We start from the raw sequence: 27,740 nt of genomic DNA, 5'->3' as shown, positions 1-27,740 counted from the left end.
GGCAGCAGGGGCCGGGCACCGCCACCAGCAGCACTTGTGGGGCTCTGGCCGTCACTGGGAAGCAGCCCCACACCCGCAGCCCGGGAGCGCCGTGCCTGACCAGGAACACCCACCCAGCTTGACAGAGCTGTCCATTGCCAGAAGGATGTTGGAGCTCTTCAGATCTCTGTGGATCACCCGGTTTGAGTGGAGGAAATCCAGGCCCTGCAGACACTGAGAGAGAGCAAGAAACACGAGGGTGGAAATCCATGGCCGGAATACACAATCCCACAAGAAAGGACAGTTTAGAATTCTGCCAGCAGCAGCTTTGCTGTGCCAGGCCAGGAGTGCAGTGCAGACAAGCTCCGGGCAAATGGTTCAAGGCAAAGCCGAGAACAACAAATCAAATCAAAAAAGACAGAGAGTCCCACAACAGCAGGAAAGAGGACAAGAGCAGAGTGGAAGTTCAGTGACACTGGCAGGCCGTTCACTTCAGAGGCTCTTTCTTCTCCAGCTCATAAAAACAACACAGAAACAAAGCTCTGAGCATGGAGCCACTCCTCAGGCCCTGCTTGGAAGGAGCATTGTGTCCAAGCCATGGGAAGCACGAGCAGGATCCCTCACCTCCCGACTGACAGCTGCCATCTCTCCTTCAGCCATGCGTGTCTGTCTGACAATGTCCTGCAAAGTTCCTCCATCCATGTATTCCATCACCAGCCAGAGATCTTCATCAACAAGGAAGCTGGAAGAGGCAAACAATGGCATGGAGATGAACATGCACTGCTCAATTCCCTGATGGAAAAGCCTCGAGTGGAATTTTGTTTCCAGGTCACTTGTAAATGAGGACAGAATCCGATGCAGAGACATTCCTGCCAGGCTGCACAGTCCTTGGGATCTGCACAGTCTAAAGGAGAAGGAGACGCCTGTGGGAAAGGAGAGGCCTTAGATGGCAAGCAGGTGAAAAATGCAGTTTAGCAACAGCCCAGATCAATGTGGAACCACAACACTTGCCCCCAGCTGGTTCAGCATCTGAACTCAGCACTTCCACTGTTCCCTCCAGAACAAAGCAACACAACTTCCAGAGTTATCCAGGGCAGGAGGCCGTGCAGCACTTAGGACAAAAGTGGTCAAGTGTTTGGAAAACCTTGGAGAAAGTCCCTTCAGAAACAGGCAAGGCCATTGCAAAATAGGCACATGAGGCATTTCTGGAAACAAGAACCTGGTCTTCCTGGCATCTGCAGCAATGGAAGAGTTGGGAAGGAGAAGCCAAGGGAAATAATTTCTGACAGGGTCTATCAGCACTTGTCATAAGACCCAGAAAACTGGGTCAGCTTGAAGGAAAAACCAAACCAAAGCAACAAAAGCACACGGAGGGAGTGAACTCACAGGCTGTTGTTTTGGGAAGCTACGGCTGGGTGAGGCTTTTTCAAAACAGGCTACAGACTGCGGATGCCAGGAGAGATTAACGCAGGGCCCGTGCACGGGATAAGAGCTGAAGCACTCACCTGTCCAAAAAGCTGACAATGTTGGGGTTCTTCTTGTCCTTCAGGACCAGGATCTCATTCACAGCTCGTTCCCTGTTCTGCCCTCTGAGACTCATTTTCTTTATGGCCACCTGAAAGGACATTGCAGCCCTTGAACTGCAGGAGTCTGGGGCAGGAGGCCGCGGCAAACACGGAGCGAGTCTTTGTGGAGCGACGGAGCCGGGCTGTGCCAAACTGCCTTGGGATGGGACACCCGGGCTCAGCAAGTGACATTCCCACAGCCCATTTCTCTGCTCGCTGCGGGGCCGCTTACAGGACACAGGGCCAGAGACATTTGGCCTTGGAAGCTCTGCAGAAATGGGCCCTCAGCTCTCAGCCTCAAAGCTCTCACAGCATTCTCTGCACCTGCAGTCTTCTCAAACCGCCTTAGTTTACCACCACTCTCATTATCATTCAAACACATTTTGCAAGCAGGAAGTAATTCTGCTTCTGTGAAAACAGAGCAAAACAGCCGGGAACCCTTTAGCAATCCTGTGGGATTTGGTCATGATTTCAAACGCAACTGCTCTGTTTGGGATTGCACAACAGAGCAAACATGCACAAACATTGCTCAGATGATCCCTGTCACGGGCTGTCACTGACACCAGACCCAAACACAGCTGCAGGGTTTAGGAGAGAGCTTTGCTCTGCACATCCATCTTCTCATTCCTCTCCCTCTCTCTGGGAACAGCTGCAGTAGGACTAAAACCCCAAACTGATCCCAAGCAGGATCGCTCCTTCATTAGGTCTTGAGGTACTCTTGGAAGATGAAACGCAGGATGGAAAAACTGCTAAACAGTGTTCCTGTCCGAGGCTGGGATGAAGATAAATTAGGCCTCAGCCTCCACCAGCTGATGCACTGATGTTTTCAGATATGAAGACCAAGCCAGCATGTCCTGCTCTGACAGACACCGCTGCCCTCCTTGCATTCTTTGGGCACTTCAGAAGGCTCAAGTCTGTCCCAGCCATGCTCTGCAGGCTGACACTGCTGTGCCCTCAGTGGAACAGCCTGTGCAGGAAAGCTCTGCTGGCCCCCCAAAGCTGCAGCCACAGCTCCCAGCAGAGGGGAAAGCCCTCGAGAGCTGCCCGACGCGCTGGGCGTGGTGACACTGACCTCTCCTCCAGTGGCCCTGTCGAGTCCTTTATAAACGGTTCCGAAAGCCCTGGAGACAGAACAGCAGAGAAGAAAGAAGCAGCGCTTTAGGCCCTGGGAGTGAAAGCCAGCCCAGACAGGAGATCTCTGCTGCCTGCAGCGTTTACAAAACACCTGGGTGCATCGACCCTTCAAACAGCAGCGCAGCAGCCACCAGCCCTGTGCCTCGCAAGGTGTGCGAGAGAAAACTGAGGCCCAACATGAAGGAAAAGGGCTGGAGCAAATCCCAAATGTCCACACTGAATTACTTTAGTCCAAAACCTAGGGTGGGAGCGGGTATCTAAAGAACTGGAAAAGAATGTATTTCATCCTTTTCCATTTCCTGCCTACGAGCTGCAGGATCCACAAGGGCCCTGCCATCAGGCAGCTGATGCATTTTCCCCTCGAGTGCAGCAGCTCTGTGTCTGTTACTGAATGTACGGGGCTTACTACCTGTGCTGAAAAGAGCACTTATTAGTTCATCTCTGCTTTCTGTTTCTAAACTGTTATGTTGATAATCCTGACCAGTGGATATTTTTGGAAGCAAAATATTTGAAAGGAATCTTCTTGAGAACTGTTTTCTGACAGTCACCAGATGGTGAGCTGCTCTTTCAGGCAATCAAATTCCAGGGACAGAAGATCTTCCAGGTCCTGATCCTTGCTGCAGGCAGGACACTGCCAGCCTCAGGGGCCTCTGACGGTGCCTTCTGACCACAGTTACCAATTCTGATCAGGACTGAGAGATAGCAGGATCGTGGCCCAGTGTGTGAAGCTGTTTGCAGCTTGCCTGGCTTCTCACTTGATCCTGCACCAGCAAATACCTGGCCCCTGCTTGTGCAGAAGTAACTGCCGTGCACTTACCCTTGGCCAACCTGCTCCAGTTCCAGGTATTTCTCGGCAGGCTCCCCCACGCTCACGGTGCTCCCTGAAAGAAACCACATGGAAGACGCTCCCTCCCAGATGGAGACCCCGCCTTGCAGCAGGGCCAAAATGCAGCCCCACTCCCTGGGGCCAGGAGCCCCTTGCTCTCAGCTGGGCAAGGACAATAAATGACTCTGTGACATTCAGCTGCACAGCAAGCCTGGGTGCAGCTGATGCTGAGACACACACGCAGCACCCTGCTCTGGCACACAGCAGCACAGCAGACGTACTCAGCTGCATCAGGCACCACTCCTCTCTGCCCTCTGGCTGCAGGGCTGTGCTGCTGACAGAATGTTCAGCCCAGGATCCCGCAGCAGAGGGAGGTTCAGTGTCCTCTTCCCAACCAGAGGGAGGTTCCCCATCCTCTTCCCAAAATGCAGCAGGTTCCTGGTCTTCTTTCCAAGCCATGGGACGTTTCCCGTCCTATTCCCATGCCGGGAGAATTGCAGCCTCCTCTTCCCAAGTCCCAGGATGTCCTCTGTCCTCGTCCCACGCTGGGAGATGTCCGTCGTCCTTGTCCCATGGCACTGGAGCCTCGCTGTCCTCGTCCCACACCGGGTGATGTCCACCATCCTCGCCCCACACCACAGGAGCTTCACTGTTGTATTCCCAAACCGTGGGATGTTTGCCCTCATCTCCCAGGACAGAGGGAAGTTCACCATCATCGCCCAGAACAGCAGGAAGTTCACTGCTGTCTTCCTCCTCTTTGGCCTCCTCTTTGGAAGCACAGGGAGCCAGAGGAGGAGCTGATGCTGCTTTTGTGCCCTGTGGACAGATGGTAGCGTGAGGGACGGGAAGTTCTATCTCAGTTATCGCCTTATTTATCCTCAGCTACACATCCAGCTGCACTAAGCAGAAATGGGATTCAGAGCGGTTCAAACTAGGAATGGGCTAAAGTCGACATTGCCACTTATTGCTGGGCATTCCATATTCCACCGTGGCTAAAGCCAGCAAGCAATCTTCTGCCTGCAAAACCAGACCTGCAGCTCTTCAAAAGCTCTTCAGCAGAGAAGGAGAAAAGTGCCAGGGATCCCTTTGCTGCTGCTGCTGCTGCAAAGACACTGGCAGGAACTTTCCTTCAGCCTCCCAGGCTGGCGCTCGACTGCCACACGCCAAGCTCACAACTCTCTGCACAATTCCAACCACCAAAGGTTCCTTTCCCACTCACCGAAGGAGGAGCTGCTCGGGATCCACGTGTGAGGTGCCCTGCAACAGGACAGGGAACACGAACCAGATGCTGTTAGGAAAAACCTGCCCGTGGTGGGAACTCCCACGGAGCAAGGACACCCCGAGAGAGCATTTTGCTTCCACAACATCCCTCCAGGAGCCACAGTCCCTTCGCACAGCAAGCAAGAGAACAGCACAGAATCCTGGGCTGTGTCAGCCCTTGGCTGCAGCAGCCAACGCAGGGAGTTCCAGGCTCCGCTGGCACAGACTCTGTGCTTGAGGGAACAGAACCCCCTCGGCTCCATTGCAAATGCTGTGCACGCCCCGCTGGCTGCAGACACCCCCTTTTTCAGCTGCAGCTGCTGGCAGGAGCTCTCCCAAACCAGCGGTGTCTTAATGGCAATTTGGTTACAAAGGCAGCTCAGTTCCAGTGGGAGAACAGAAAGCACACAGCGAGCCCGAAGGCACCGACGCTGCAGCCAGGGAAAACCTCGACTTACGTGCCAAGTGGGCTAAAAAATACCCCGAATAAGCCACAGAGTACAGAGTGCAAACTGCAGCAACCGCTTGCTGGATCATTTTGGCCGTGCTGCACACGTGGCAGACTGTACCCCTGCAAGCACAGAAGGACACCCGGCAGGGGCTGGGCTGGCTGCTGAGAATGCCTCGGGCAGGAGGATCCTCCGGCAACCAGCGGGCGCCCAGAGCCGCTCTGGACACTGAGGGCTCCGTGCCCACAGCAACGGGAACACGGCGAGGACGCGGCAGCGTTCCCGTGACATCACAGCAGCAGCTCCCGCAAGAACCGCCTGGAAGGTTCTCCTCTGTCACAAAGGAGCACAAAGGATCCTCCCGGGGCACAGCCTGTTGCTCAAAGGATCCAAGAGGAACCCAGAAAATGCAGCAGACAAGGACAGTCCATAGCCAAGCCTGAACAACGAAATCAAAGCCATGCACTGATGCTCCGAATTAGGGGCGGGAGTCGGGAGGCTGCAGGGCTTCCCAAGGAGCCGGAGGCACCCCACACGCAGGGCTGGGCAAGTCGGGCCGGGAGCAGCGGAGAGCTTTGTTTCCCTTCTCAGCTGAATGGCGGCTCGGGCCGGGCCCGTTCCAGGGCTGTTCCTCAGCTGCGGCTTTCCCCTCACGCAGCCCGGGGGGCGCTGGGAGCGCGGGGCGAGGCTGGGCCGTGTGCAGAGCCCGCCCCTCGCTGCGATTGGGCGGTGCTGCCGTCAGTCGTGGTTCTGGCGCGCTGATTGGTCGGAGCGGGGAGCAGCCCGGGCCCGGAGCCGCCGGCAGGGCGGCCGTGGCGCAGCAGAGGCGCCATTGGCGGAGCGTCTGTGCGGGCCCGGGAGCGGCGGCGGCGGCCGGAGCCCGGTGAGGCGGCGGCGGAGCTCGGAGGCGGCCCCAGCGCAGGTGGGAGCCGCGCTCGGTTCTGGCGGGGCTCGGCGCTGGCTGCGGGCGGAGGGGGCGGCAGGGGGCTGGGGCGGGTTCGTTGTGCCGTGTGGGCGCCGTGTTCGCCCTGGCGTGAGGGCGCTGCGGGAGCGGCTGCCCGCGCTCTCCTTGCCGCTGCTGCCTCGGCAGGAGCCGGTGCCGGAGCAGCGCTGGCTCGTCCCGGCTGCTGTGGGTAGGACAGAGGTGGCTGCCCCGTCGGCGGGAGTGTGCGGAAAAGTTCCCGTGGCCAGAGGTTTGTGTCCCCAGAGGAGCCGGAGGAGTCCTGTAAAAGGAACTTTATTCCTGGACCAAGGGAGAGGCCACGGGGCATTTCCCGTGGGGTCTGTCCAAGTGTTGCAGGACGCAGCCTTCTTTTTGTCCCGATTTCCCCGGCCACATCTCCGTGTCCCTTTCCCCGTGCCTGAGGTCCTTGGAAGGTACAGACTTCCCGATGCGCCTGCTGCATGTGCCCCTTAATGTGCACCCCGACTTTGTAGAACATCCGATATTCATGGCTCTGTTAAGTCTTTGTTTCCTTTGTTCTCTGTTTCACCACTTTTCCTTGGCCATCTCTTTGCCAAGAGCACTTTAAGTCCTTTAATTTTTCACAACCTCCTGGTCCTTCTGCTGAAAGAGGATCTGATGCCATCCCAGGGTGAAATGTGGTGTTGCTCATGGGAGTGGATTGGTGGGTGAGAAGGTCAGGAGCTGGAGCTGTGTGCTTGGTTATGGTTTGGAGGACAGCTTGTAATCTAATGATGCATTGAAATGATCAATGGCTTCTCTGGCACCTGGTATGAATTTGTTCGGGTTCCCAGGGGCTGCTCTATGGTGTTGTAGGATTTGTTCTGGTGGCCGTTCACCTTTTCCCCATTTTTGGGCAGTCCCTTCATCCAGGGATGCATCAATTGACCTCTTTTCTCTGATTAAATCATCACATCCTTGGATTCCCAAGTGATTTCGCTGACCTTGTGGCAGCAAAAGCAGCCCAGTGGTCAAACGCACCCTGTATAACCCAGACAGTGCCAGCAGATGTTGGAGTGGGGAGAGGGATGATTCCCCCCCGCTTTTGTGAGTGAAGTTCTCCCAACATTCTCCGTTTGCTGTTTTCCTTTGCAGCTTCAGGGATTTCTGTTGCAGAGTCAGAGATGCTCAGTGTGGGCTCTGCCTTTAGCGATGAAAATTCCGTCTGTGCAGGGAGGCAGAGCTTGGGGTGAGGGGCAGAGGGAATCAGCCCAATTCCTCTGGCAGGCAAGGAGAGCCTGGGACATTGTGCACACTTCCCGCAGCAGAGTTAATTTGCATTTCTAAAGCTCCTCTGCTGGCTGCTTGGAAGGAAGCTTCTCCTCCAGGGCAGCCATCAGGTGACTCACCTATGGGCCCTCCTCCCCCCCCTCCCATAAGCTGCTCCTTTCCCTTTTTTTTTTTTTCATGGTTTTTTTTTTAACTGTTTATGAGTTAAAGGGTCTCCTTTAAAGATCTTCCAGTTTTGCAAAATGTAACCTACAGGTGAACATCGAAAAACCCATTGCAAAATTCTGCCATCACTAACAGCCACGCACACACATACATAAAAAACCCCCTAAACTAATAAAGATTTTCGCTATTTCTTTTCCTGAGACTATAAATTGACTCTCACACCCCTGGCTCAGACCCAACTGACAATGTCAAAGTAGGATTATTAAGAAAAAACCTTCTAATGATGTAATCTTGTCACCAGAACTGCGGGGGGGGGGGGAACAAAAACTCTCCAACAACCTTTTTAGTGTTAGAGGATCAAGGCTGAAGAAAATGAATACAAAACTAAATTTTTAGCAATGTAATATTGAACATTTATTAGTAGAACAAAGGCAAATCACAGCCTGGGGCGCTTGGCAATGTTGCCAGAGGCGCCCTCCATTCATTTTACTGTGGGCTTAAGTACTCTCCTGAACTGTTACATATTCATTAACCCAGAAGGGAATTTACACTTCCCTCCCCTTTCCCCCTGTCCCGTTTCTGCCCCTTCCCCCAGCAGGACACCGCCTCAGTCCTCTGGATCGCTTCAGAACTGCAGACAGGCCCCCTCTCTCCGGTGCCTCCGCAGTCTCCAGCCTCATTTGCAGCTGCCAGTTCCCTTGGGCGGTGTGAGCTCTGATGAGGTAACAATCTTCCTGGGATGCATGCGGTTTATCTTCTTTGTTTCTCTAAGATGTCTTGATTCCTGGCTCTGTAGTTTCTCAGCTCAAAAGACATTTATTACCGTGTGTTTATTAATACATTTCTTAACATACTACAGCTATTTCGAAGTTACAGTTTATCTTAATCTTGTTTCTACTTAACTACATTTTACCTTAACACTATTTCTACACAATCCATCATCACATCTAAATATTTGATTCATAAATGTGAAAGACAACATTTATCATTCACTCATTTATCACACCAGGGTAAGGAATTCCAAACATGGATTCCAGGGGAGATAATTGAATATCTGGCCTGGGTCTGGCTCTTCTTCTTGCCAAAGCCAATGGCAGCAGCCGTACCCGTGGCATCTTGGTTTCTCTCAGCAGCTTCAGAAGGTGTTTCTTTATTTCCCCATTCATTCTTTCCACCCGACCCGAACTCTGGGGGTGCCAGGGCGTTTGGAGGTCCCACTGTGTTCCTAAAGCAGCCAGAACGGCCTGAAGGGTCATTCCTGTAAAAATGAGTTCCCCTATCTGAGTGTATTGCTTCCACAATCCCGTATCTTGGAATTGTTTGTTCCAAACATGCCTTAAGAACTGATGCAGGGATTGCTGAAGCAGTCGGAAATGCTTCTGCCCCGCTGTGAGCTGCCATGCTGTTAGCAGAAGATATTGAAGCCTTCCTGCTCCGGGCATTTCAGTGCCAGGCTCTTCCAGGCACCCCCAGCTCGGCCCTTTGAGCTGAGCATGCGGGCGCTGAGCTGCGCTTTGTCTCCTTCCCTTTCCTTAAGAGCAGCGTGTCTTGTCACTCTTTTCCCTTCTGCTGCCCTTGCAGACCCATCCCTAAACACCTGTTCTCCCTCAGGCCAGGGAATGTCTGGTAAATCTCTCCTAGGCCGGCTCTGGAGCTCTGTCACTTGACTGCAGCCATGGGTTTCTTGCCAGCCCCGTGTCCAGGGCCGTTCAAACAGGAGGCTGGGTTCAACTCTTGCCCTGTCCTCAACTCTGAATCCTCCTGTTCCATCCAACAAGTTTCATTCTGTAAGAACCCAGCGCTGCTCATCCATTTAGAGGCTCCTTTGGTTAACAAAGCTTTACCTTGATGCCAGGCTTGAACAATGAGAGATTCTGCTGCTGTCAGTTTTCAGGCCTCAGTTCCCATTAAAGCCGGGGCTGCACAATTCTGCAGACAATGAGGCCACTCTCTGGCCACTGGGTGAAACATTTGAGCCCAGGAATTCCTTTGGCATGGCCCTGATTAACGTCCACATGCAATTCAAATGGTTTTTCCCTGTCTGGGAGGGCCAGGGCAGGAGGCTCAGTTAATCTGCTTTTGAAGCCTTGAAAATTGTGCTTTCCTTCTGGTGTCCATGATGGGGTTTCTTGCCTGGCAGGAGAGGAGAGTTGTAGGCAGAGATGCCTGGCTCCAGAAGCGCTGCCTTTAGCAGGGACTCAGTAAGAGGCTGTAACCCCTTCCTTGCCTCCCTTGGAACAGGGTATTGCTTTTAGACACCACTTGTCCTGGATGCTTCAGAGGAATTTGGAGAGGCTCCATATCTGATTTTCCCTATTTCCGTGGGGCTGCCCACACTTCTGGGTTCCCTTCAGCAGAGGCCTCCGCAGACATTTGACACAAAGGTCCAGCAGCATTAGCCTCTGTATCTCCTTTGACAATGTTAATTTGCATTCCCACTTCAGCCACCAAATCCCTTCCCAGTAAATTACAATCACAATTAGGAGCAAAGAGAAATTGATGCATTTCAAACCCATTCCCCACATCTACTAATAGTGGTTGAATAAAACACCCCTGCTCATCTTTCCCACTTATTCCCTGAGTAATCAAAGAAATTTTGAGGATAAGATTGTGCTATAAGGCCTCCCTGTCCTCCCTTTTTTCTCTTCCTCCTGTTTTCCATCTTCCTTTTCCTTTCTTACCACATAGATTCCTCCTGCTGCTGTTTGCCTTAACCATATTCCTGCACACTCCCTTCAACCAATCCCTTCCCAGCACACCAACACCATCCGTCCGGTGTTGCTGAGACCCCTTCTCGACTTCCCTTTTTACCCGTGCTGGGTGTCCATGTCCTTAATTAGCTCTGGGAGAATGTGCAAACTGCCTCAACATTGTCCCCTTTTGTTTGGGAAACGATGTCCATGGTTCTGTTCAGGCTTTGTTGTTGTTCTGGAAGTTGAGGAATTGAGCAGGAGCTTGGCTGAGCAGCAGTGTGTGTCAGTCAGTGCCATTTTGTGGAGCTGCTGGTTTGTGCTGTCACTTGCTTGTGTGCAAGTGCGTGTGGCTGTGTCCGAGCAGATTCAGAGCATGTGTTTGTAAGGAGGCGTTGGTGTTGTTGGTTCGCTGGGGGTGCCCGGTTTTCGGGACATCCCCCCTGGAGCAGGGTGTCCCCCCTTGGTGCAGGCGCGGCCCTCAGGCAGCGCTCAGCCAATCAGAAGGCGCGGCGCTGGTGACTCAGCAGTTGCCAGGCAGAGCCGCAGCGCCCGGCGCTCCCCAGCTGGAGCCCACGTGTGGCCCGGCCTTGGCGCCCCCCGCCAGGGGAATTTGGGGAGGTGGGAGGGGGGGAGCGCCAAGGCCGGGCCGGGCCGTGCTGTGCTGGCAGAAGTGGCTGCGGCGGGGGCCGAGTGCGGGCAGGAGCGGCCGAGAGCCCAGCGCTGCCCCAGCCCGAGCTGCCGCAGCTGCATCGCTGCTCGTGCTGTGCGATCCGAGAGCTCTGGGGGGCAGAGCGAGCCAGGGCTGGGTGCTGGGCCTGGGGGGAGCAGGAGAAAGGCTGGAGGAGCAGGGCTGGAGACCAGAATGGTGAAACGATGGCCGTGGGAGCAGCAGGTGGGATTCTGCAGGAGAAGGAGTAGTGTGAGGAAGAGGAGTGTGAGGAAGAGTAGGGATACAGGAGGAGGAGCAGGAAGAGGAGGCACCGCAAGGTTCCAGCACTCGCTGTATCTGCAGCCTCGCCCCAGCCCCAGGAGCGTTGCCCCTCCCATCCAGCAGGTGAGCAGGGAGGGGGATCCATGATTTTCCCGTGAGTGAATCTTGGTGTTTCTGAGGTTTATTGGGCTCCATGTTGGTGCTTTGGTATTTTTGTGGGGGCTGAATGTTTATATTTTGGAGGAGTTTTTGTCTGAATCTTGATGTTTTGGTCGGTTTTGGTCTGTGTCTTAGTGTCTGGGGGACTTTTGGGCTGAGTCTCTGTGTTTTTGAGATTTTTACAGACACAAGATGCCTGGTGATGGACTTGGGGAGGAGGAACCCCCAGCCCATGTCGGTCACCCCTTGTTTTTTCCCCAGTGCAGGATTTGTCAGTCCCAAAGCGTGGCCGTATGAAGGAGGAGGAAAAGCCCCGGAGATGCCGCACGAGGAGGGGCTGCAAACGCAGCCCAGAGAGATCCAAGGAGGAAAGAGCCCCCCTGTGCCAGGAAGGCGGCCTGAGATCCAGGCAGAACTCAGAGCAGGAGGAGAAGCCTCAGGGCGGGGAGAAGCCCCACAAGTGCTTGGAGTGTGGGATGGGCTTCAGATGGAGCTCCAATCTGATCAGGCACCAGAGGATCCACACTGGGGAGAGGCCCTACGAGTGTGGGGAATGTGGGAAGAGCTTCTCCAGCATCTCCAACCTGTTCCGGCACCAGGTGGTCCACACGGGGGAACGGCCCTATGAGTGCTTGCAGTGCGGGAAGAGCTTCGGGTGGAGCTCCACCCTGTGGACACACCAGCGCATCCACACTGGGGAGAGGCCCTACGATTGTTCTGAGTGTGGGAAGAGGTTTCAGACCAGCTCCCACCTCCTCCTACATCAGCGCATTCACACGGATGAGAGGCCCTTCAGCTGCCCCGACTGTGGGAAGGGCTTCAAACGCAACTCCACCCTCACCCTCCACCGGCGCATCCACACTGGGGAGAGGCCCTACGAGTGTCTCCAGTGTGGGAAGAGCTTCTCACACAGCTCTACCTTGACCCAACACCAAGGGAGGCACCGCTAAGGGAAGCCCTGCGAGTGCCCCGAGCGCGGGAAGAGCTTCGTGCTCTGCTCCAGCTCCATCCCCCGTGGGAGGATCGGCGTTGGATGATCCCCAGTGACCCCCGTGGGGCAGAGCCCTGGTGACCCCCGTTCCGGGTGATCCCTGCTGGGTGGGGGGAAGGTGTTGGAGAGATTTCTTTGCCTTCTCCTTGTGCTGCTGGGATTTGGTTGGTAATAAATTCCCTCCCTGTGCCCAGGCTGGCTCTGTTGTGCCTGTGCCGGTGCTCAGGGCGGGATCTCTCCGGGACCTTCTCTCAGCTCCTGGGCCTTTCCTTGTATTTCCTGTCCCTGTGCAGTAGCAGAGGGCAGGGACAGAGCGGTTTTGGTGTCTCCCGGCATCCAGGCAGGGCCAGCCCAGCCCTGGGGGTTGCGAGGGGCTTGTGGGGGTCCCCCATTTTCCGGACATCCCCGCTGGAGGAGGGTGTCCCCCCCATTGCTGCAGCCCCAGCCCTCAGGCAGCGCTCAGCCAAGCAGAGAATGCCCTCAGCTGGGGCCTCGTTTTTGGGCAAAGCTGAGCCCCTGGACATCTCCCTCCCCCTTTTGGAGTGCAGCTGAGCTCCTGGATACCTGGGTCCCCAGTTTTGGGGCTCTACTGGGCTTGCACAGCCTGGTTTTTGGTAGCGGGGTTGGTTCAGAGGTGTCTTCTGAGAGAAGGATCTGGAAGCTTCCTCCATGTCTGGCAGAGCCAATCCCTGGCAGCTCCAAAGATGGAGGTGCCGGATGCAGAGATGCCCCCACAGCCCCTGGGAAGGAGGGAGGGGTGGGGGGAGGCTGTTTTAAGGGTCGTCTTTTCCTTCTCATTCTCCTGCTGTTATTATTTTGGTGTCGTCAATTTAATGAATATCTCTAATTAGAGCCTGTTGTGCCCGTTCCAGTGTTTGCTGAGGGATCTCTCCCGGTCCTTGTCCCCACCCGGGAACCCTCGGTTCCATTTTCTCTCCCCTGTGTGGCTGCGGGGGGCAGGGACAGAGTGGCTTTGGTGGGTGCCTGGCACCGGGCCAGCGTCACCCCAGGCCATGGGCACCCCTGAGATCCTGCGTCCCTGGGGACACATTTCTGGGCACAACTGAGCTCCCACCTGCCCCGCACCCCGAGGTTCCCCCTCCAAAAAAACCCCACCGCGGGGCTGCAGCGTCCCTAAAGCCCCTCAGCCAATCAAAATCGTGGCAAGCGCTGGCCATGGGGCGAGTGGCGGCAGCTGGGGCCGTACTGGTGGCACTGGTGGTGCTGGGAGCCCCCCCGGCTGCGGGCGGGGAGCTCTCGGGTGAGCAGGAGGGGCGGGACGCAATGGGAAAGGGGGGGAGAAGTGGAAAAAGGGGTGATGGGACCCCTAAAATGAGTGAGAGCTGGAGGGGACCCTCAAAGGAAGAGCAGGAGGGGGCTGAAGAGTGGGGGAGAAACGGATGGGAGGGGGTGGGAAACTGGGGAAAAGTGGAGGATGGGACCCAAAAACTGAGCGGGAGTGGGCTGGGGATTGGGAGATTGTGGGGGAAAAGGGTGGAAAGGGTGGAAAGGGCGAAAAGGGGGGAATGAGACTCCCAAACTCCTCTGGGGAGTGGCTGGAAATGGTGGGAGAGGGGATGTGAAATAGGGAGAAGGGTGGAAAAGAGGAAGTCAGAGCACGGGCAGGAGGGTCCCGTGGCGGCCGTGGGGCACAGGGGGTGCGGAGCGGGGATTCGGGGTGGCTCCCGGAGCTCTGGGCGTGCTGGGGGCTGCAGGGGGGCACCCCCTGAGCTGTGTCCCGCACACACAGGGGTGTTCCAGGGGATGATGAAGTCCGAGTGTCACTTCATTAAGGGCACCGAGCGGGTGAGGTTGGTGCAGAGGAGCATCTGACAGCGGGAGCAGCAACTGCACTCGCCAGCGATGTGGGGCTGTTTGTGGGGGACAGCCCGGGTGGGGAGAAACAGGCGCAGTGCTGGAACAGCCATCCAGCCAGACTGGGGTACAAACGGGCTCTGGCGGACAGGCTCTGCCGGCACCACCGCGACATCGTTGCCCCGTTGCTCGCGGCCCGCAGAGGTGCAGAACGTCGGGCAGAGCGAGTCCCCTCGGGCCCTGCCCTGGGGATGAGCCTGGAGCCCCTCAGCCCCCCTGGTGCCCATCCCCGGGGCCTCTTGTCCTTCCAGCTTCCCCTGAGCTCTTCCAGTCCTTCCCAGTCCATCCCAGTCTCTCCCAGTCCATCCCAGTCTCTCCCAGTCCCTCCCAGTCCATCCCAGTCCCTCCCAGTCCCTCCCAGTCCCTCCCAGTCCATCCCAGTCCATCCCAGTCTCTCCCAGTGCCCCCGCGCGTGTCCATCGCAGCCCTGCGTGGCGCTGACGCCCCTCAGCCAATCAGAGCGCGTCTCTCTGATGACTCATCAGTTGCCAGGCAGACCCGCAGCGCCGAGTGCCCCGTGCTGGACTCGGCCTCCCAGTGCCGCGCGCTCCATTCCCAGTCGCTCCCAGTGCCCTCCCAGTGCCTTACCAGTGCCCTCAATCCACTCCCCTCTCACGAGGGCAGCTCACTTCTCTCAGAACACCCCAACCCGAAGCTGTCTATGCTTCTAGGCCGATCTCTTGTCCTGTTTTTCAGTGTTGAGCATTCCATCAAGAGCCCCCCTTGATTTTTAGCCTTGGCAAAGAGGCTGGGAGAGGGTTTGGGGGATCCTCGCAGGGCAGGGAGCAACTGGGATGGAGTTTGTGGAGTCCTGGAGGAGATGAGAGTGGGTTTGGCATGTGCTGGAAGGTTTAACGGTGTTCTGGACATATTTTGGACGAAAAAAAGAGGGGTTCAGGGGGTCCTGATGGCTCTCTGGGGGGTTTTTTGAGAGGTCCTGACCCCTGTGGACCCCCACAGATGCCAGCGGACACTGCCCGCAGCAAGATTCTGAGAGGGATCGGGGACTTCGTGTTGGGCTTCACCTTCCTGGTGCTGGGGCTCGGCTTTCACTTGCTCGAGGAGGTGACGGGGGGTCCCGGGGATCGCATCCCCCCTCCCCCAGAGCGTGTGTGCCCCCCCGGGACCCCCAGCCCGGTGTCACCCCCTTTGCTCTGCCCACAGAGCTCCTGAGCCGCCGGCGGCCGCAGCCCCTCCCCGTGGCCTCGGGCCTGGCCGGGACCCCCCGCTCCATCCCCGCGCTGATTTTGGGGGGTCGTGTGTCCCCCCCAGCCTCGCTGTCACTCTGCCCCCACCCGGCTGCTCCCAGTGTTCCCAGTAAGGCCCGGTCCCGTTCATTGGGGGCACTGGGGAGGGACTCTGGGGAACCCCAGGGGGGGGCCGAGATTGGGGGGGCAAAACCGGCCCTGGGATTGATCGGGAATGGGGACCCCCGTGTGTCCCCCCCGTGTCACCCCACTCTGGGTGCTGGGAGCCCCCGGCTGCAGGCGGGGGGGTGGGGTGGGGAGGGGTGGGGGGACGATGGGAAAGGTGTCTGAGGGGGGGATAAGGGATAGGGGCACAGCGGGAAAGGGCTTCCCATGAGAGTCCCTTCGTTTCCCCATCACTTGATCTCTTGAGCTGTTCCCTGGGGCTCTCGGGGGGGCAGAACCTCACTGGGGTGGTCCCCAAACCCCTGTCCCTCCCTGGGGGTCTCATGGGGGGTTCCTCCCCACCCAGCAGCTGGTGCTGAGGCGGCCGTGGGGCAGAGAGGGGTGGGAAAGGGGTGTCCAGGGGGGTCCCTTGAGCTCCCAACCTACTGTGGGGTGCTGGGGGCTGCTGGAGGGGGGCACCCCCTGACCTGTCTCCCACACAGGTGTGTTCCATTCCTGGGGAAAAGCCCACTGGCACTTCCTTGATGACAACAACCGGGTGAAGTTCATGGACAGGAACATCTACAACTGGGAGCAGTTTGGGCACAGGGGATACCCCAAAATTTGGAGGTGGGATGGAGTTGCTTTGAGGTGGAATTGAGCCGTTTGCAGTGGGATGGAGTCGCTGTGAGGCGCCTTCGATCCCTCTCGGCTTTTGGGGTGCAGAGCTGTGAGGGACTGAAATGTTCCGGGTTAGTGGCTCAAACCATTGGCCACCGGCAGCAGCAGCGGGGCCTTTGCTGGCCGTGGGCACAGGGAGCGCCCGGGGGCACAGGGGGGGAACACCCAGCCCGGAGGGGACGAGCCGGGCCTGGAGCCAGGGAAGGGCAGAGGCCGATTATTTCAGCTGGTGGTGGGGTCAGTGGCTCTGACCCAGGAAGAGGTGACTGGTCTGGAGAGATGGTCCCGGAAGAGATCGCCTTCCCGAGGCCCAGTGTCTTCCTCTCAGCTGCTGGCAGAGGGGCCCTTGCAGAGGCTATCAGCTCTTTAGTGATTCAGCTTGTGATTCCAGCTCAGCTCTGCAGGGCAGCCTCCAGGCCAAACCAGACCAGAGAGAGAGACGAGAAGGCCCGTGTGGCTGGTTCCACACAGAGGTAGCTTTATTGTTGGTTCCCTCCGGCGAAGGGGAAAGCCAGGGAGGAGCTCTCTCCCCCACAGAGCTAGGGGGCTCCCTTTTATAGGGATACAGGGGATCAGCAGGGGACCAATGGGTTACAGAGGGTCTGGGACAGACCAATGGGTTACAGAGGGTCTGGGACAGACCAATGGGTTACAGAAAGATCTGCATAGTGTCTCTCAAAGGATTGTGGGTCCACTTTTCCTCGCCATGACCCAAGAAGCGGCTGCCCCTTCAGGGAGTCCTGCTGGGCAATTGCGAAATCTCTTGTCTCAGCAGAGATCCCTCCAGGGCAAGGGCTGGGCATATCCCACAACTCCCCCTTCTGTATTTATTAAAAAGGCATTCCCAGCAGCCTTTCTGCAGCAACGTAGGAGGCAAGAGAACATAAGTAACACAATAATAATTACAATGAATACCCACAAAACTCCCTTAATTAAAGATGCAATCCATCCCGTTATTCCCCATCGCCCAAAAAGGTCATTGACCCAGTCTAGGTTCTTATCTACTTTTAGGTTCTTTACTAGTTCTTGTAGTTTCTGGATGTTTGCCTGGATGGATGTTGAGTGTGAAGAAAGATTGAAGCAGCACATCCCTTCAAAGTCTTGGCAGCCATGTCTGTGGGCAAGCAGTAGGTAGTCTATCGCTGCTCGATTCTGTAGGGTTGCGTGTCTGGTAGTCTCCTCATCTCTTAAAAGATCGCTCAAGGCGGCAGATGTCGCATTAGCTTGTTTGCTTAGCCAACACCCTAGGTGATTGATATCCCCAAGGGCCTTGAGTGCAGCTAACCAAGGGGTGAATACGGAAGCTGCAACTTGTCCTGCCTTATTCCAGTTGTAAATGTGGCTGTCACAACTTTCGTCAAACTCAGAAAAGGATCTCTTTCGACGTGTTGATGTGTCTGTTTGTCTCCAATTATGTAACAATGTAATATTTGGGGTGAGAGTAGAAAGCTTGCCAAGGCTACAGGGGCCTCCTTGGAGGCGTGAGGGGATCCCGGCCCATACTCTGTCACCACAGATAAGAAAGACTCCCCGGGGCAACACTTTTGGGTGGAGAGTGGACACAGAGAGTACGTGGCTGGTGTAATTGCACCAATCTTGACTATTATAGGCTTTGTTAAATGGCGATATGTCTTTTCTGTATGTATTTTTTGCTTGGTCAATTCCTGGCCAGCGTTGGCTTTGTAGTCTAAAGTAAAATTTGACACAATATGTTGCTTTGGAGGACCCCAGCAGGTTTAATTCTTGGGGTTCATCTCGAGCATTTGGCAGAATCTTTGTCCACTCATCCCAAGTATCTACCGGGTTGGGCCTCTTACCTGTGGTGCGGAGGAGTTCTGAGTTAGTGATGGGCCAATCATCTGCTACTAAGGGAATTCCTACCAGGCACGTAGAGAGTGGGTTGTCTACGCTTCCCATGGACAGGCACAGATTGTCTTGATTGAGTGTCTTTGCTAAGGTCACCCAAACATTATGGCTAGGCTGTGGGACAAGCCAGCTGAAGGCGTGTGGCACGGCGAAGAACATCGAGGCAGCGGTGAGGACAGCATCAACGTAGATAAATTTCATCTTTGGGCGGGGATGGGGCTTCTGAGAGGGAATATAAGCAAGATTTGTTAGCTCTGTGGAGGGAGGGGAGGTTTTGGGGTTTAGGGAGGTTTGACAAAGGTTGAGGGAAGGGGTATTTTGGGGTAACAAGGGGTGATAACATATAAACTAAGGATCAGTTTTTTCAGGCTGTGTCTGGCCTACGGCCTGACTTTTTGCTGTAGCTTCTTGTTCAGCTTTCTGTTTCGTCTGCTGCCGTGTGGTGGGACGATCTTTTTCCTGGTTGGTGGGCATCTGGCGACGTTTTCGTCTCCATGCCGAGCTGGTCTGGTTTTGGGGAGGTCCTGTATTTGTCTCAGGAGAGTTCTTTGTGTTTGTGGTAGCAGTGTTTGTAGGGCCTAAGTATGGTTTTATACTTTTTCCTGGGAACCACTTCGGGCCGGATGGTAGCTGGACACAGGCGTAGCCTCTCCCCCAGGTAATCAATTGGAAAGGCCCAGAGACCTGGTGTGATTCAGGGTCCTTTACCAGCACTGGAGGCTTCTCCGTGAGCTTAGCTTGGGTTGAGTTTGAGAAGTGGCGGAGTACTGGGGGGTCAGGCTCTGACGATGTACCATTTAGAAAGTTAATGACATAGAGAGCCTTACAGAGTCTTTCAACAGGAGACAAGATTTCTGTTTCTCTCCGTTGCTGGTTGAGGACTCTTTTTAGGGTTTGGTGGGTCCTTTCTACAATGGATTGTCCTGTGGGATTGCTGGGTATGCCTGTCTTGTGTTTTATTCCCCATTGGTTGAAGAAATCTTTTAGCTTATGAGAGGTGTAGGCAGGCCCATTATCTGTTTTGACTTCTTCAGGGACTCCCAGGGTGGCGAAGGCAAGGAGGAAATGCTTGATGACGTGGACGGCACTTTCCCCTGCATGGGCTGATGCAAACACTGCCCCAGAAAATGTGTCAACTGACACGTGCACATATTTGGATCTCCCAAAGGATGGGAAGTGTGTTACATCAGTTTGCCACAATTGGCAGCTGTTCAGACCACGGGGGTTGACTCCGGTACCCATAGATGGTATTTGGTAGTTCTGGCAGTTCGGGCACGTTGCAATGATCGCTTTTGCTTGATCTTTTGAAAGCTTGAACATTCTGACGAGGGCAGGAATATTTTGGTGAAAAAATGCATGTGACAACTTCGCCTGGGCAAAGATGTCAGGGACGTTTGCAGTCTCTGCTGGCATGGCCAGTGCATCTGCTCTCCTGTTCCCTTCGGCAATGGGACCAGGGAGGTCGGTGTGTGACCTCACATGCATAATGTAGTAAGGCTGTTTTCTGTGTGAGATTAAATGGATTAATGTAGAGACCAATTGATATAATTTTTTGTTGGAGACCTCCTTTAGAAAAGCATGTTCAGCCCTCATAGCTATACCAGCGACATAAGCCGAATCAGTGACCAAATTAAAAGGTTCATCTTTAAACTTCTCAAAGGCTCTGACGACAGCTGCTAACTCAGCAATCTGTGGAGATCCCTCTACTATTTGGATATCAGATTTCCATTTTTGGGTATTGGGTTGTCTCCATGTCAGGACAGACCGATGTGACGAACCTGACCCATCGGTAAAGACGGTCAGAGCTTTAAGAGGTTTTCTACTTTGGATTAATTTTGGAATCAAATTAAAAGCTGCATCGCGGTAGAAAAGTCTATGTTTTGGCATGTGAATGGAAATTTGGCCTGTGTAGCTATCTAGGGCTAACTGGAGGCTCTCATTGGTCTGGAGCAACAGCTTCAGATCTCCAGTGGTCAATGGCAAGTATATGCATGTGAACTCACACCCTGCAAGAGAGCGGAGACAAGTTCTGGCCTTTTTTATTAAATGTGCCATTACTTCTTGGAAGGTGGTTAATGTCTTTGTAGGTTGATGGCTTGTGAAGACCCATTCAAGTATCAGCAAAGGGTCTCTGAGTTTAGGGTCCCATTGGAAGATCAGTCCATGGAAACGGGGAGCTTTACCCAAAACTGCAAACTGAAGAGGCAGGCTGGGTTCAACGCGATGGGCTTGGCGTGAAGACAGGGCTTCCTGGACTTTGGCGATGGTATCTCGGGCTTTAGGTGTGAGGGCGCATGGAGAGTCCAAATCTTTGCTGCCATGGAGGAGGTTGAAGAGAGGAGCAAGGTCTTCTGTTGTGACTCCCAGTAGGGGGCGTATCCAATTTATGGATCCGCACAGGCTGTGTAAGTCCCTTAGGGTTTTAGGGTCCTTTTTGATGGCGAGTTGCTGGGGTACGATGGTTCTCTCCCGGATCTGGAGGCCGAGGTAAGTCCATGGGCTGGAGTACTGCACTTTGTCCTCACGAATCTCAAATCCTGCTTCTTCTATGGCCTCAATTGTCTTTTTAAGAGTTCTGTCCAAGTAAGTCTTTTCTGATGCACAGATTAGTATGTCATCCATGTAGTGGTAAATGATTGCCTCTGGGAACAGGCTCCTGATGGGGGACAGAATGTGGGCGACGTACCACTGGCAGATGGTCGGGCTGTTCTTCATGCCTTGTGGGAGGACGAGCCAATGGTATCTTCTGAGTGGGGCTTCATCGTTAAGAGAGGGGATGGAGAAGGCGAACCGTGGTGCATCCTTGGGATGGAGCGGGATGTTAAAGAAACAGTCTTTAATGTCTATGATGGCAAGCAGCCAGTCTCGGGGCAGCATCGCTGGTGATGGCAGGCCGGGTTGGAGGGGGCCCATGTCTTCAATGACCTCATTGATCTTTCGTAGGTCATGGAGTAGTCTCCATTTGTTTGTGCCGGGCTTTTTCAGCACAAAGACAGGGGAATTCCAAGGGCTGGTGGTCTCGGTGATATGACCTTTGGCAAGTTGCTCTTCCACCAGGGCTTCCAGCGCGCTGAGTTTTTCTTTTTCAAGGGGCCACTGCCTTGTCCATTTTGGGTTGTCAGTCTTCCAGGTGAGCAGGGGAGTAGATGGCAGCGCGCGTTTCTCAGTGGCCCCAGTCAGAAATCCTGGCTGGGAATGGTAAGAGTGGCACCCCATTGGGATAGAAGGTCTCTGCCCCATAGGGTGATGGGGGCTCTTACCACGAATGGTCGGGTGGTCGCTATCTTGCCCTCAGGTCCTTCAATGACAACATTTCGTTTGCTTCTCATGGACACTGCAACTCCACCAATCCCGGAGATCATACCTGCCACTGGCTCCAGTTCCCAATTCCCTGGCCACTCGGAGCGGGCGATGATGGTCACGTCTGCTCCGGTGTCCAGCATCCCTGGGCGGTAGACCCTCTCTCCTTTACAGAACAAGCTGCACTCGATGGTCGGTTTATTTGAGCCCACAATCTCTATCCACATTGCTGTAGGATTGAGAGGAAGCTGTTCTGGGCGGTTCTGTGGAAGTAAAAAGGCTTGAGCAATTGGTGTTCCCTGTGGGAGAAAGAAAGGTATGTCCGTGCAGCAAAGCTGGACAAGAATCTCTTGTCCAGGTTGCACTGTTTGTATCTCAGGTAATACAAAGAGTTGTTCTGGACCATGGATGGTATCGCTTAGGATAAGAATGTCCCATGGGCCATCATGCGGTCCATACTTTCCTGTGGGAATACGATAAAAACGCTTGTCAACAAAGTTAAATGGCAGTGATGTTACCAGTTGGCATCTGGTCCCGATCGGTAGAGCTCCGTGTGTTGGATCCTTCTCATGTGTTCTGGGATCGCCTGGGATGATGGTGCCGGGTGAGGTCCAGTTGTCTGCTCTCGGTGGTCCGATGTGGAGTTCACAGCCGGGGCGGGGTAGTATGGCCTTTGATTTGTTGTCTGGGCGCGGGGCCTTGACACCGCGCTCCGATAGAAGTTTTTTGGACGCTGCTGGTGCTGTTGCTGTCTCTGGTGCCTTTGGTAGGTAGCACAACGGTCCTGGGTGGGAGACCTTTGTGGGCAGTCCTTTATAAAGTGTCCAAGTTCACCACAATAGAAACAGCGGGTGTTCTCCTTAGAGACTGCTGCAGCAAATGCACCAGAAACTCCCTCTGTGATGCCCTTTACAACTGCTTGGGTCATTGTGTTCTCTGTGGATGTGTGTCTAGTACAGCTCTCTATCATTTGTTCTATTGTAGGTTCTGTGTCCATGGGTAGGGCCCTCAAGATATTCTTACATTGTTCATTAGCATTTACCATGGCAAGTTTGCCCAAAAGTTCCTTTCGTCCATCTGGACTTTCTATCTGTTTTTCTAAGCTAGCTTTTAAACGATCAACAAACTGAATGAAGCTTTCATTTGCTGACTGTTTGATGTTAGAGAAATATTGTGTAGGAACAGAATCATCAGGGGTAAGAAACAGTGATGTCTTAGCTGCAGTAGCTATGTCTTGTAATGCTACTTCAGGTAAGGTTGTAGCTTGATCTAGGGGTTTTTGGAGGTCACCTTCTCCAGCCAGTTGTTTTATTGTCCAATCTGTCTGATTTGCATCTTTAGCATAAGTGTCAGACAGTGTTTTTAAATGTCTTTTCCAATGTCTTTCCCATAACATATATTCAGCAGGGGAAAGGATGCAATTAATAAGGTTTTTAATATCATGTGGTACTAATGTATAGGCAGAGAAAGTGGCTTCCAAGAGGTTTCTAAAGAAATGTGACCCTCTCCCATGTTCTTTTGCTGCCTTGCAAAGCTCTTTGATTTCTTTGTATGGGATAGGTTCCCATATTTTTGTAGTTGGACCACCCCTCTTCCCTCTTCCTATAATGACTGGAAAGGCTGAAATTTTCTGAGCCAATTCCCAATCTCCCTCCCGGTTCGCTTCCCTGCGTGTCTGTGCCCATCGGTCCTCTGATTCAGAGTCAGAGCCACTGCTACTGTCATCTGAACAGGAGGAATAAGCTGTGGCAGGGCGGGGCTGGGATACAGGGGGCGTAGCGCGGCGTTTTTGAAATGCCGACTTTCCTTTACCTAGGTCGGGAATAGCGGGGGGTCGGGGGTGGTTTGAGGGGTGGGAAGGGGTCCCGTTATGGCAGCATGGGGGTGGAGAGGTTGTACAGCAGCAGGTCGTTTGGGGAGAGGTCGGGTTAGAGGTAGTGCCAGTTTCGCAATTCCATGTGGAGTCGGGATGGGCGAAAGGAGGGTGGGGGGGGGGTGGTGGGCTCTAGCGCAGCAGCGGGGGGAATGGGGATTGCGCAAGAACCCGTGGTAGGGGGAGGGGGGGGTGCAGGGAGAGGGGGAACATCAGCAGGGATTGCGCAAGATGCAGCTGGGGAGGGGGGGAGCGGATGTGCCGGCGCCTGCCAGGGTCTATGGGCGATAGCCTGGGGCGGTGCCGCGGATAGCTGGGTCCCGCCAGCGGCGAGAGGGGCGGATGCTGGCGGGGGGCGTGACGCCTGTTCCGGGCCCCACAGTGCATGCGCGGGGCTCTGCGGGACGGGCCCCGTGTTGTACCATGGCTGCTCCGTGGGTGCAGGGGGGAGCAGCGGCGGCGGGGCGGCTCGCTGGGACGGGGCCGCCGTGCTGGGGTGGGGGGAGAACAGGGCCGCGTGTGGCAGGGATACGGCAGGAGGCTGGGACGCGGTGGGGTGGGGGGGGTCGGAGGCACCGCGGGCCGGTGCGAGAGGGGGAAGGGTGGTGTCGTGCAGGGAGGGCTGCGAGATACCAGGGGCACAGGGAGACGGGGCTGGGGGCGGCTCAGGGGCATCCATCCCGGGGAGCGGGGATGGGTCTGGGATGGATCCCGCGCGCGCTGCCTGGGGGGTGGCAGCGGAACCGAGGGGGCGAGCGGGGGGGGGCGGGCACGGGAGGACCGCCGGGAACAGGGGGTCGGGGAAGGGAAGTGGGGGGGGCCGGCGCCCCGGCCGGGCCAGGGTCGGGGCGGCCGGCCGAGTCCGCGCTCTGGCTGGCCGTTTCCAGAGGCGGAGAGGGGGGGTGGGAGGGGGGAAGGGCAGAGAAGGGGTTTGGCTGAGGGGGGGGTTTCGCACGACACGTTTTAACCAGTAAATGAAATAAAGGAATGAATTTGGAAACGGAGAGGTTTCCCGAGGCTTGAGAAGAATACAGTTTGTTTCCCACACTGTCCCAGAATGAATCAGAAAGAACAGAATCTGTAGTAGCATCAGGGAAATTTAGAGCTATCGAATTACTGAAAGATTTAAGCTTTTTCTTAGAAAGAATACCTTTAGAGAATTTAAAGTCAGATTTTAAGAGAAGAGTCAGAAGAAAGGGGTATAGGTCTCTCTCAGGATGGGAAAGGCTGGGTTTAGCTTGCCTTTGTCCCATATTGGTCCCTCCCTCAGCAGAAAAAGAGAAAAAAAAAACTAAACCAAAAGTAAAATGCGCGCAAAAGACGGAGAGCCCCAAACTTAAACTTACAAATCCTGTTTTCTGATGGGGCTGGCTCATGGAAAGGTCTGCTGGGGGGGTGGTCTGGCAGTTTGATCGTCAGGGACTTCAGTCCTTGGTGGGAGGTGAGGGTCTCGAACTGTCCTCGTCCAAAAGTCGTGCTAAAACGTAGGCCTATCTTCAGAGGGTCAGCACACGAACGGCTGGTTCTGTCTTGGTGATCAAGACGCAGCTCAGGCCAGGAATCCAAGGTCCGGGGGTCCCGGGGTCCAAGGCTATTCGGGCGCCAGTTATTTCAGCTGGTGGTGGGGTCAGTGGCTCTGACCCAGGAAGAGGTGACTGGTCCGGAGAGATGGTCCCGGAAGGGATCGCCTTCCCGAGGCCCGGTGTCTTCCTCTCAGCTGCTGGCAAAGGAGGGCCCTTGCAGAGGCTATCAGCTCTTTAGTGATTCAGCTTGTGATTCCAGCTCAGCTCTGCAGGGCAGCCTCCAGGCCAAACCAGACCAGAGAGAGAGACGAGAAGGCCCGTGTGGCTGGTTCCGCACAGAGGTAGCTTTATTGTTGGTTCCCTCCGGCGAAGGGGAAAGCCAGGGAGGAGCTCTCTCCCCCACAGAGCTAGGGGGCTCCCTTTTATAGGGATACAGGGGATCAGCAGGGGACCAATGGGTTACAGAGGGTCTGGGACAGACCAATGGGTTACAGAAAGATCTGCATAGTGTCTCTCAAAGGATTGTGGGTCCACTTTTCCTCGCCATGACCCAAGAAGCGGCTGCCCCTTCAGGGAGTCCTGCTGGGCAATTGCGAAATCTCGTCTCAGCAGAGATCCCTCCAGGGCAAGGGCTGGGCATATCCCACAGCCGATGGGAAGCAGATCCGGCCAGGTGGGACAGGGCTTTGGAGCAGGGCAGCGCCCTCCCTTACACAACTGGCCCAGCTCTGGGAACCCGCCCGGGCCAGGCCCAGGACATGCACACAGAGGCCTGGAGGTTGCCATCCCTTCGCATGGGCCATGCCTGGCTCAGCTGCGCTGCCGGGAGGGGCAGGGCCATGTCTTAGAAGGGGCCATAAACCATCAGAGCCCCCAAAGTGCCCCGGGATCCACAGTGTGACATCGGACACTGCAAAACTCCCCCGCGGGAGGTACCTGGGTGTTCACCCAAACCTGAACCTGTATTAACCCACCGAACTTGGAGTTTCCGGGGCTTCCCCAGCCCCCACGGGATCCAGCCTGGGACCATCACTTACACCAAGGACAGCGACATTGGAACAACCAAAACCAAAAGTTTTGTTGCTGATCCAGGGCTGCTGACTGTGTATCCTTCTACTCTCATACTTTCTTGGCCCTTATACATTTCCTAAGTGTTACTTTTATGCTTTTAATATTACTGGAGATGGTAACCAAAAGGGCTCCAAACCCCCTTCACACAGCAACCAAACTGCTCTGAAATAAACCCTACAGAGATATATTTATAAACACAGATCTTTCACTGTTGTTTCACTCTAATCTGCCCCAGGGGAGCCATGAACCAGACCCTGGGTTACCCTCGCCTTCAGGGGCAGGACGGAACAGGAGCCGGACACGGGGGAAGCTTCTGGAAGCTGCTCAAGGAAGCCACCCCTGGAGGCCCCCTATTTCCAAAGCCTGGCCATGCAAACCCAGGACACTGGATCCAAACATGGATCACTCAGGAGGCACCAGGGCTCTGCCTGTTGTGGTTTGACGCAGCTGAGCGTCAAGCACACAAAATCTGCTATTTTTCATAAGGGGAAAATAAGAAAATATTGAGGAAAACTAGAGAGCTGTGAGGCAAACAGGTTCAAACTTAAACAGTTGCTGTACAAAGAAAAAGTTTATTACCAACAGAATTAAAAGTAAAAAGAAATAACAAGAAATTCAAGCAAACCTCCCCTCTCTTCCAGCACTTCCCTCCTTTTACCCAACTCGCACAAAGGAAGCAGAACATGGGATTTTAGTCAGTGTTGCAGTTCTTGAAGAGTCTCTTTCTTATGCTAAAGGAAAAAAGGGTTTTCTTCTGCATCAAGTGGTTCCCAAAGTGTCACCAACAGCAGACCCGCCCGGAAAGAAACAATCTGCTGTGGTGTAAAACATCTCTGCCCTGAAAAATCTCACAATTCCTTCACACTGCCAGATATGGGCCTTCACATGGGGTTATTAGTCTTTGTAAGGATGAATTACTTTGGCCTGAACACAAAGGGTTGTTTGTTTGTTTTTTGTGACAGGAGGTCTCTAAAAGCCTCTCAATACTTCTATATAGCCTGGCACAGGCACTTTTCATCATTTTCATGGGTCACGGGTGAACTTTCCATCCCTCCATGTACTCCAAATGGATCAAAGAGACAAACAGTCTGTGATATTACAGTTTCTTACCACGGCCTGCAGGAAGTTTTTTAAGCTGCGCGCGAGAATCGCGGCCCCGCCCTCTTTTCTCCCGTCGCCATTTCCAGCTCCGTCCCACAGGACTCACTTTCTCTTCTCTCTGGCTCCGAAGCCGCCACGTTGAAGAGTGTTCTTGTTCGGGCTCTACGGTGGAGAAAGCCTGGCTCCCTTTGTGCTGCTGGCTGCGTGGTGTCCTCTTCAGTTCAGCGCGGAGTGTGCTGGCTGCAGACAGGAGGCTCCGCCGGCTCCCGCTGGCTCCGCCGGCCCCGCGTGGAGAGGAGAGGGACCCGCCGGTGCCAGGGAGCCGCGCCGGATGGGTTTAGCTGTGTGGCACTCCATGGCTGGCTTTAGCTGCCTGCGGCTCTGGGACAGTTCCCCCCCAGCAGTGACACAGGGTCTGTGCTGCGGCGTTGGGAAAGGAGGGGGTGCAGGGGCCCTGACCCGGCGGGGCCCGGAGCCTCCAAGGTCCCCTTCCATCTTCCGGCAGGCAAGTTGGAACAAAAGGAATTCCCGGCTTTCCGTATGGTCTAAAGATGTAAATTGTGAGAAGCATCATTAGTCTAAAAGACTGTCCATCAACTCAGGCTCAACCCACTACACCAGCCCTGCTGGAAGTGGGCAAGGGCACCAGAAACCCCAAGGCCCAGCCAGTGCTGCTTCTGGAGGTGCTGGGAGCGGCCAGGGAGGCAGCGCCAAACTGAGGGATAGGAAGGTCTCTTCCGGCCTGGATGAAT

The 27,740-nt window shown here is 54.9% G+C and overlaps 2 protein-coding genes across 2 annotated transcripts in view; one reads left to right on the top strand and one right to left on the bottom strand.

Annotated features, from left to right (window-relative positions):
* The window catches only part of LOC138101927 (uncharacterized), a 958,962-nt gene that overhangs the window by 856,106 nt on the left and 75,116 nt on the right, over positions 1–27,740 (bottom strand).
* On the top strand, positions 11,649–12,505 carry LOC138101915 (zinc finger protein 3-like). Its single transcript, XM_068999665.1, has one exon. The coding sequence runs from the start codon at positions 11,649–11,651 to the stop codon at positions 12,303–12,305; it is 657 nt and encodes a 218-aa protein (XP_068855766.1). The 3' UTR covers positions 12,306–12,505.

This window comes from Aphelocoma coerulescens, unplaced genomic scaffold (genome assembly GCF_041296385.1).
Source record: "Aphelocoma coerulescens isolate FSJ_1873_10779 unplaced genomic scaffold, UR_Acoe_1.0 HiC_scaffold_56, whole genome shotgun sequence".
Classification (NCBI taxonomy): Eukaryota; Metazoa; Chordata; class Aves; order Passeriformes; family Corvidae; genus Aphelocoma; species Aphelocoma coerulescens.
The sequence above is the reverse complement of the archived record's forward strand: the minus strand, read 5'-3'. Positions and strand labels throughout refer to the sequence as shown.